At 44.6% G+C, this 10,626-nt stretch overlaps 1 protein-coding gene across 1 annotated transcript; it reads right to left on the bottom strand.

The window, feature by feature from the left end:
- Positions 1–7,970: 7,970 nt before the first annotated feature.
- On the bottom strand, positions 7,971–10,576 carry HEY1 (hes related family bHLH transcription factor with YRPW motif 1). Its single transcript, XM_057370105.1, has 5 exons — positions 10,387–10,576; positions 10,198–10,273; positions 10,040–10,123; positions 9,842–9,923; positions 7,971–9,044 (listed from the first exon to the last, which is right to left on the bottom strand). Exons 1-5 carry the CDS (start codon positions 10,476–10,478, stop codon positions 8,461–8,463), a joined length of 918 nt encoding a protein of 305 aa, XP_057226088.1. The 5' UTR covers positions 10,479–10,576; the 3' UTR covers positions 7,971–8,460.
- Between the last annotated feature and the right edge of the window lie 50 nt (positions 10,577–10,626).

Below are 10,626 nucleotides of genomic sequence, written 5' to 3'. Positions count from 1 at the left end.
TTGGAGTGGAAAACACAGACTTAGAGTTAAGGGTAAAGTGGGAATTGATTTTTTTCTTTTTTGCTTCCATTTGCTTAAGTGCTGTAAGAGACTAGAGAAAGGCTTCCTGAATGTTCCCCGTGCTGAAACTCTGACATGGGAAGTAACTCAGGCTGATGTGAAGAAGTATTCGCCCTCTGGGGCTTCCAGAAAATCAAGAGCAGCTGTGCTTTGAATCCAGAACTGCTGCAGAAGTCCTGAAGAAAAAAAAAAAAAAAAAAAAAAAAAAAAAACAGCCCAGTTTGAAACACCTCGGCCAAGCAGCTCAACTATTTGATTTTCAACTTTCTGAGTCCCAGCTTCTTACCTGGAATGTAGTGCTCCACCTCTGCAGCAGACTGCAAATATCACCTAACTCTGGGGATAGGCAGATAGAGTAGTGTTGAGACTGAAAAGCCCTGGGGATTGGGATAGGGAGCTTATTAATAAAAACCTCCCCTTTGGAGTCAGCCTTCCACATAAAAGGGGTCTCAGCTTCTCCCCAGTGCCCTACCCATCCCCCTGGATTTCATTCTGCAACTTCTGTGATCTTGGAGCAAAGTCAGGCYAGGTGCTGCATAGAATTTTGATGTACAAAATTATCTTCATCATCTCTGCCTGTCCCACAGGATTAGCAGCAGTGTTGCAATAGTAMAAATGAGTGAGGAGCAGACACTGTCGCCAAAAATTAAATCCGAGGTGGCACCAGCCCCTGGCAAAGTCTTCTCTAGCCTTTTGCAGTCAGTCAGACATAGTTGTTAAGGGAACATTTTTGGGRACGTGTCAAATGTAATCTCATAAAAATCTCCTTTCTGATGGGGGTTTTAGGTTTTAAAAGTTAATGCAATGCAGATAGCTGAGTTGACCAGGCTGTTTCCCAATAGACTCTGGTATAAAAAGTATTGCATTATACAAAGCTTGAATCACAGCTTTCTCAGCAACTATTTGGTACAGACTGGGTATATATTTCATGAAAAACAATGAAAATAGTATTAAGAGAAGGCTGCACTTCCTAGGAGAAGACCTGGCTATAAGAAGGGATTTTGAACCTTTTTTTTCTCCCATTAAAAAGTGTACAGCTAAAATGAAAGCTAAAGAATAATTTAAATATTGCTCCCTCTTCATTTAAAAAATGCATAAAGTCAGACTGTCTGGCTAGCACATTATGAGGATATTGATGTAGTCTAAAAAAAAAAAAAAAAACCTACAGGGATTTTTCTACCAGGAAAGCTGATGTGTCACCCTTTCAGCTTTGTCCCTGGGGGCAGACGATGGGAATTCCCAGTCTTGGGCCCCTGTGGCTCTCAGCCAGCCCTGCCACTGAGGCTGTGCTTTCAGCCTCAGATGTTGCTGTGCTGCAGGGGCAGAAAATAAGCCTTCAGTCTGTTTCCTGGCAGGATGAGGTCAGGTCTGAGGGGGCYGTGTAAAGAGTCCCACAAACCTCTGTCACCACCGTGAAGAAGCAGGGAGCCTTCTTACCTCCCAGTCAGGAGAGAAAAAATAAGCAAACTTTGTCYAAACCAACAACAACCCAAAGGCTTCTAGAGTCCCATAACACATTTTGCTTTTAGTTTCTTTCTTTTTAGTGTCTTACTCATTCAGGGCTCTCACGGCTTCCTGGCTGTTTGGGGGGAGTAGGTGGGATTTCCACTGTCCCCTTTGAAACAGGCATGGTTTTAACAGGTGAGGGAATGACAACCATTTAGYTGTACAGCTACAGTCACATGTCTTGGTTTGCTTGGTGGATTTGGTGCCCCAAATCCCAGGACACTTGTGACCATGAGGTAGTTCAACCAGGTGGAGCTGCACCTGTCCCTTGCTCAGCCCATACTGGTTTATGTGGTGGGAAAGGTCYGTGCAGCTGGAAAGAGAAACCTTTTGGAAGAGTCTGTCTTCAAAAGAGCTTCTTTTTCTGCTCACACAGCATTTACAGCACAATGCTGACYAATGCACCTTCCCCTGCCCACATCTACCTAGTGGATATTTGGGTTTAGCCCACAGGTATGTGCACCATTTGCATCTTTACCTATTGCGATTCTTAACAGGGTAAAGTTTAATCATTCTTATTCCTGGTGCTATTTTGGGGAAGAAAAAGAGTCATTCTGTCATTGCGTGCTCCAGAAAACATGAAAGTCTCTAAGGAGCCCAGGCTTCCTGTTACCAATGCCTTAAACTTTGCCCCACCTTTGGGAAGCACAGGCAGCTTGTGGAAGAATGTCATCCACTCCAACAATTGATTTTCTTATGCACAATAACGTCAGACCTTTTAAATAAAAGGCTGACCTGTCTCCTTCTAAAATAATTCATCTGTTTTATGGAGTGTTGTTCTGATTATATACAATTCCCACAAGAAGGGAAGTACCTTTAAAATAAGGACTATTCAGTACTAGTACAGGATTTCCTCTTGTTGTTGATAATTTCCTCCTAACAGAAGACGCAATGAATCCCAGAGAAATTCAAAGGGGCAATCTACAGACAGTTAGGCATCTACATTATGCAGGGAACATTGTTCAATCACATTGATGTTTTCCTGGTGAAGTGAAAAACAGACATACCTGCTGTGCAGCATGTAAAAGAGTTCCTACAGCACACACTTCAGTTCCCTTTGCTACATTTATAATCACTATCCAATCCYACAAACCTTCACATAGCCATCRCTGAACGGCAACCAATGACAATTTYTCTCTTTTCATCTTTTGCTATTGAAATCCAGCCTCTGAAATGGCCTCTGATGTTAAAGAAGGCAGGCTTGGTGACAATGAGAAGCGGTATTACCCAGGCATTATCAGCACTAGCTACAGCAGATATTTAACATCAGAAAAGTTAAGAGCTCTGTGTTCTCTCTACCAGATGTCCCTCAGAAGGAGGCTCCATACTCGCTTTTACTAGAAGTGCTCATTTTCCACTGCTGATCAGAACATGCACCTGTCCTGCTCATGAAGTGGTGAAGGAAATCTCATAGGTGCACAAATGGCTAAACCATGCTGAGAAACACCACACCAAAACCCAGGAGCTAAGTGGCTGCCCCAGCAGCTAGGAGATAACTGCTGATGAAGGCTAAGGGCCTTGTGGAAGAGGATGCCAGTCATTAGGTGCTCTTATCAGTTATTCTGAWGCCTATAATTCTCTGCCAAGTTGGGTCAAGGCTCCTCTCATGCTTTAATTCCTTGAGCTCCTCACACTTCCTTGACCAGACTGTACAAATSCAATCAGTAAACCATGCTATGATGCATTCTTACAGCCATCAATAGTCCATCTAGCCCTGGTTTCTCCCTAGCCAGTGGGATGACCCATCAAATTCAATGAAGGCATTCACACACATTTGTTTCAGCACCTTATTGCCTTTAAATAATGTGCCTCACTCTTTGTATGTTGCTCCTACTGAGAAAAATTATGAATACTGAGTACTATCTTCCCCTCTCTAAATCCTCCACATGCTGGCATGCACCTTATTTTTCCACCTGATGTCAGGTATTTCCGTACCTTTGCCGCAGGCAATGCAAACAATGCAACCCTTCATTCATCTGTTCACAGCCTCAATTTTCCTCTGATCCTACAGATCAGCCTTCCTTCCTTCTCMTGCCATTCTCTCGCAGAGCTGCTTCACCAACTTTTCTACTCCAAACATCCTTTCTTCTGTGAAAGCAGAGCAAAACAGAGAAATGCACGTGCCTGTTTAACCTGTTACTGATGTYTGTGCCTGGACTTTACAGCTTACCTTGGAGAAGCCATCTGGAAAGCTCCAGAAACCTCTTCMGTGCAGAGAGAAAAGTGTGGTCTGCRAAGTCCTCCCTGTGCCAAGGCTGYCCCAATGAGCAGGGATGTGCAGAACTTGTTCCAGCTATTCCCCCCTTCCTTTCCAGGAGACTTCACCTGAAATGAGCAGCCTGGTAAAAGACTGAAAAGCTCCAAACAATTTAATGTGGTTAGGGGGTCTACAAGCAGGGCAGAATGCCCCCGCTGCTCAGCCATCCTGAGCACTTAGAAAAGCTCCTCCTGCATTATACAGCTGTGTTATATCATTTATTGAGGAAAAAAATTAAAAACAGCTGGAAGAGAGCCACTGTCTATGAATTTTGCTGGAGAGGCTTGGGCAGACTGCACACAGCACTGGTCAGAGYGAGGCAGTTTGGTCCACTCCTTCAAGCTGCATAAATAATCAGTAGAATTTGATAGACAAAAAATTTCATGGGACTAGGTGGAATAAGAGAGAACAATATGTAATACTCAAGCACTTCCTTAATGAAAGCCTTCACCAAATGAACRTTTCAGACTCCCAAAAGACACCTTCAAGTATCAGTATCTTACTATGCACTGGCATTTCGACACTTATGACCACAGTTACACTACTATATTGCAAGCATGAGTCAATGCCTACATCTTCTGGCTCCAGAAGAAAGGGACTGTTCTAATTTTTATTTACAAGCTGGGCAAGTGGAGAGAGACTCATTCAGTTACAGGCAAAGCACACACAGACCCTAGGAGGTCAGGTAGGCTGGTTAATATATGAACATATTCATGCCTCAGCGTACTGAGTCACAAATACCACAATCCATCTCGGCATCCTTTCATGTAAAGCCTCAGAAAAGGGCTTTGTACATAATTTTTGTTGCCTTCCAGCACAAAGCCCATGACCTCTGCATTATTCACTAGAGAATTCCAGCTCCATGTAGTGTGTGTTGCAATCCAAACCGGGAGTTTCTGGCAATAAACATTTGTGAGTATGCACACAATATAAAACAGGAAGAAGGATTTCAGTTTATCTGTGTTCACTTGGGCTTATTTGTTGCTTGGGAAAAAAAATCTGGCAAACTTCCCACCACTATGCAATAGTCTAGGAAGGCTCCTGTCACCTGGGGACTCACATGCTGATGTGTGAGCGAAGAGAGCAATAGGCAGGTTTCATGGGGTTTTCAGCATGATCCTAATAAACTCTGTCAAGCTACTTGTGTTAAGACAGGAGCGCTGAACAGAAAGTGTCTTAGGAACTACTGACAGCTTCTTTCCAAAAGCTAAAAAATGTCACTTTCATCAGCTATTCCTTTACGCCAAAGCACAGAGCAGACTTCCAGGGGTTTGCATCTGGTTTTGTGCAGCATTTACCAGCCTTTAAATTTATTCTGCACTCAAATMCAGCTTCCATCATACAGAAAGATAGTATTAGCTTATAAGAAGTACCATATCATCTTACATCCTACACAAAGCTTTAGACCGAGGATTTCCAGATGGAGACATGTCATCAAAAGCAATTGAAGGTGGCTCGGGGATCAAGTCACATATGCATTTCCTTTTTTTTTCAGCATCCCTCTGGTTAAGCTTGTGCTCCTGAATTTCTCTTTAGCAAYGGGCCAAACAAGTAAATGGTTTGGGCTCCAAAGGTATCTATCTGCCTTAGAAGCAAGCTTATTTTGCTTTTCTCAATTTGTCTTGGGAAACCTAGAATCCTGTGGGAAAGAMAAATAGCAGAACACCTCAGAACTACAGTTTTTGAGAAATAACATCATTTTTCATTCATATAGAAAATTTCCAACTAGCCCTGCCTTTTGAGAAAAGGAGACTAAGCACTGCCATACGTGTTTCACAGCTGGCAGAACAGATATGGATTAAGTGATTGCCAAAACAGATTTACAAGTYAGAAGCAGCCCTGGACTTACAACCCTGCTGTTTTAGCTACTGGGCCATGCATTTTCCATTCAAATTACTAGGTTTTGTGAGTTCCTAGAATTCATTCATCTCTTTCTATAACAATCAGTAKATTTTTGAGTCCCTAAAAATTAATACAGAATTACTACAAAAGTTGAATAAAATTAGTAGTTTTCATGTATATCTTTGTCATTTGTAATAGAAAGAGAAGACGGTGGAGATAGAAACAAACACCAGCAGTGAAACTTTTATTGCACCCTGCTTCTGAAGTCCATTCAAGGGTAGGACAGTGGGACAAAAATAATTATAGGGGTCTTTCTACACAAAAGAGCYAGCTATTTAGAGGGAGGCAAAGTCATTTGAATGTCAATGAAATAACCATTAAAAGGCTAAGAAGCATTGCCATTTATTAAAAGATCTAAAGAATAGTTGCATGCACTATAGCAATCTTCTAGGTAGGAGTTGTTAATTTGCTATAAAAACCTGTTAGGGACAGGGCAGAGCGTAATTAAACAGGAGACAATACATACTGTGAAAGGAAACTGGATTTGGAATTTTACAGCCTCTTATTTCAGGTTTCTACATGAAATACTATGCTCTATAATCTCTCCTTAATAACACCTATGTATTTCTAGCTCCCACAGAGTTTTGCATTTCATTTCTAGCAGTGGTCTCCTACAGCCTCAGAAGGAAGGTAAAACAAGGTTACGCACTTGAATGCTCTCCCGCTCTTTCCAGCCTCCCAGCAATCCTTCTTCCGAGAAAGTCYCTCATCAATGCCACTCCTTAATTGGCCCGAGAGTCCCTCTTTAAACAAAGCTCTCGTCTCCCACAGGGCCGAGTTCTTTCTGCTATTCTGGCAGAGCTAAACCCAGACAAGGATGTGCCATTTACCAAAACAAGTGTACTATAAATCCAAACGTGCAGGAAAGAAGTGAAGTGCTTCCAGAAGTTCTGCAGGTAGAGATTTGCASGTAGGACAGGCTGCATCAGGACAAAACCTATCAACCTGTAATCCTGTCAGGTTTTTTTATTTCAAGCAAGGGTGTTAGACACTGGCGATACCACTCAGTAACAAATGCAGGATCAGAGACCTGGGCTAATTCTGCACTAATGGACTGAATGTGATCTGAGCCTCAAAAGAACCTACAAAATTTCTTTCCAGAACTATAGGACAGATAACAATTTCATGAGTTAGACAGAAAAGGACTTCACATTTGTAAAGATGATCACTTTTTAATGTTAATACAAATCACTAAGAATAYTCAAGCACAGCGCAGCTCTAACCTCTCCTCTAGCAGAAATCCTGGTATCTTCACTATCTGCCTACACACTGCCAGGCACATAAAAGTGATGTGCAAAAGAAATCCTACATTTTTCCTCCCTTGACTGTTATTCCAAGGCACCCTGGCTCTTCATGTACTCAGCTAGCATAGCTACATAAGCCATAGTCTTTGAGAAAAGAGTAAACACAAAAGCCCACAGCAGGACTAAGTAACAATTGTTCAACATCTCCTGTGACACCCAGAGGCACAGAATTCTCCACTGATATATACCAGACAAGCATGTCATTTAAAATACTTTGTTCTTTCTYCTTTATTTAGCCACAACACAGATACAACAGAAGGCAAACCCCATCCAGAGGAATTCACTCAGTAAACCTGTTCAGATTAAGATTCTGACGAAATCAAGCAAAATGTATCTACATGCACACACTCTCAGGCACACGAGAACACAGCAGAACCCTTACAAAATGAGGAGGGGCACTGAACTGCACCTAAAACGCAATAGAAAAATCACCTAATCCTGGTTAGGATGCATCTGTTAAGCAACRAGGCTGTGCACTGAATAGGTTCCCACTGTACCATTCCATTGGTTATTTAAATAACAGCATCAATCGTTTTAGCTGAAAATTTGAAGCTCACAGAGAAGAGTCTGACCTCAGATACCCAAGAATTCAGGCTAGCAGAACAATTACTCCACTGTAACTCAAAGTAGGATCTGGCCCTATGAAATGAAGATGCATGTGACCAGCTCTGGCTGGAAGATAACTGCAGGTGACAAATTAATTCCTGTAACTTCCCCAGCAACTAAACCCACCACCAATACAGCGTGCAAAATTTGACTTTTGCACCCTCCCCACTCATACTGCTCCTTTCAGAAATAGTGTAGTGGTTCTGAGAGGTGAGTAAATGTCTAGTAGGGACACAAACAACTTCAGAAGAAAGAGAAACTGGGCTCTTAGATAAAACTGGTCAAGCAGGTCCATCTGATTTGTCAACGCTTTGCTCAGAAATATAAGACTCRAATATAGTTTACAAAAACAGTAATTCTTTATAGAGCATCTCAGTGTCAAAATACTAACAAAAACACAGCTTGTAAATGCTGAGAAGAATGGTCTTGGAAAAATTAATAACAAAACTAGGCCATCGCTAACAATAATAGGTGGTATCTCTGCATAAAAAGCTAGTCTGATGTACTCAGGAAAAATGAAACATTTGAAACAAACTGTTTACAAAAATGACTTAAATGCTCAGCAGAGATCTAACACAAGTGTTAACAAACCACTATTGTAATTTTATTTCTGGACAACTTCAGCAACTATTAAAAAAAAACCAACCTGTTAATACAAAAATGTAGAAAACAAAAAGAAAAATCCAATGAGACAGTTTTTAGACAAACTTAGTTAAGGTGAAGCTGTACCTTTGTCCCAGTTACTAAGAACTTCAACTTTAAGGGTGGCATAACCCAGCTCAGCTAGGTTCATAGGCTTTCCCACCCTTGCTAAAGAATKAGTTCTTAGAAGGCGCCAATCTCAGTCCCCCAGGGTCTGTACGGTTTGCTGAGCGCTGCTGACTGCGTTGGCGTAGACGGGCTCAGCACATTGGGGGACAGCAGATGAAAGGAGCCAAACGAGAAGGGGAACGCAGACAGAGATGCCATGGAGGAGAGAAGAGGAGGAGACAGTTTGGTAGTAGACGTGACCACAGGGAGCACTGGTCCAACGCTGCCATTTGGGGGCACTCTGAGTGAGGAAGTTTCAGCATGTGGGGCAGCAATTCTGCTCTGGTGATGCGGCTCTGTGGAAGATGCYGTAGTACTGGTGTTACCATGCCCATTTTGAGCCAGCAGCAACGGGTGAGGTATGTGAGGGTGATGTCCAAAGGCACTGCCCCAAGGAATGTGTCCAATGCCAGCGTGTGCACTGCTCGCTGCTTCCCGCTGAGAGGCGTAGTTGTTGAGATGAGACACGAGTCGGACTCGCAGAGGATCAGAGGCGTCCAGACCCTCTATGATGCTCAGGTATCGAGCAACTTCAGCCAGGCACTCTCGAAACCCCAGACTCCGATAGTCCATAGCCAAAGCGTGAGCATCAAAATAACCTAAGAGAAAAGAAGAGAATGAAGTCTTAAGATGTTGTTTTCTACTCATTGTCTACAAGTAACCTCCCCACTCCACCCTCCCCTATAAGCATATTTCACTTGGATGTGGTTAGTATTCCCAACCATAGAATAGCTGCCAAGCTCTTTTTTTTYCCTTTTTTGTTTAACAAGCTTTTCTTTTATATCTGTGCTGTGATGCTGCAAGTCCCAAGACCAGTCACAGACTGCCATTTTTAAACTGGAATTGCTCTCTGCCACTGGAGGAAAGTATTTTTGTTCTTTCGATGTCTCCCCTGYGCAAGTAAAACCACAGCACACCGAAATTCATTAAAAACACAAGTCCTAACTTATCAGAGGGGACTTACGCAGGCACAATACTTTTTTCGTAAAAGCACGTTTCAGCATTTCTGCTAATTCTTTTCACCACTTCATCCCGTATTTTTTCCTAGTTCCGTTCTTTCTGTTCTAACTTTCAGAAAGTTAGAGAAACAAGCATTAGACATCAATAATAACTGCGCTTTCCAAGCTGCCAAAAGCTGATTCACTTCACAGCGCTGACACACTGCTAGAGACCCGCAGTCACACTCTCCTCTGCAACAATCCAGAGCTAGCACCGCAAAACCTTTCAGAGCCAGTGATGCCACAAATCTTATCAAGCAGAGAAAGTCCCTAATTCCTGATGAAACATCAGAGAGCTGCCGTTCACTTTGTGCAAGCACTGCCAATGCTCGGGAATGCACTGCTCTCACAGCAGCCTCTCTGCAGGGCGGCTGGCTCAGTCACGCACAAAACTTTACCTTTCCCTCCTGCTGTATGCAGCATTTTCAGGTGATCAACAGTCATCTGCAGAATCTCTGCCTTTTCCAGCTTGGCTGATCCCTAGGAAAGAAGGGAAGGCACGGAACRTTTTAGGCAGAACCAGGGACGTTACCGGGGGGTGACGCTCCCTCCCGGGAAGGGATGGGGGCGCAGCGCARAGGGTCGCCGGGCGCTACCTGCTTCTCAAAGGCGCTGGGCACCAGCCTCCTCAGCTCGGACAGGCTGTTGTTGATGCGGTCGCGGCGGCGCTTCTCGATGATCTAGGGCAGAGAGCGGGGGTCAGCGGAGGCCGTGCCGGGCTGCGGAGAGCCGCGGCCGGCCGGCGGACACTCACCCCTCGGCGCCTCTTCCTGGCCAAGATCTGCGAGGTGGTGGAGGGAGACATAGAGCCCGGGGCCGAGCTCAGGTTCCTGCGGAGAGCAGCGGGACACCGGTCAYCGCGGGGGGTTCGGGGCTCCGCGGGGAGAAGGGGAGGGGAGGGGGAGCGGCGCAGACCCACGGCGCCCACCGCGCCTGAGCTCACCCATTCTCGTCTGCGCTCTCCTTCTCCACCTCGACGGCCTCATCCAGCTCCTCGCTGTCCGACGAGCTGTACTCAGGGTGCGCCCGTTTCATGGCACCGACGGCGGCGCCGGGGGCGGCGGGGCGCGGGCGGCCGTCGGGGAAGCGGCGGGCGGCGGGGCGCGGAAGGAGCGCGCCCAGAGCGCGTCCCGCGCCTCGCCCGGCGCCCGTCTCTCCCATGGAGTTCCCACGCCTGAAGGGC

Source organism: Malurus melanocephalus, unplaced genomic scaffold (genome assembly GCF_030028575.1).
Source record: "Malurus melanocephalus ecotype Western Australia unplaced genomic scaffold, MMel_1.1 scaffold_119, whole genome shotgun sequence".
Classification (NCBI taxonomy): Eukaryota; Metazoa; Chordata; class Aves; order Passeriformes; family Maluridae; genus Malurus; species Malurus melanocephalus.
This window is presented reverse-complemented; position numbering and strand designations above follow the sequence as displayed.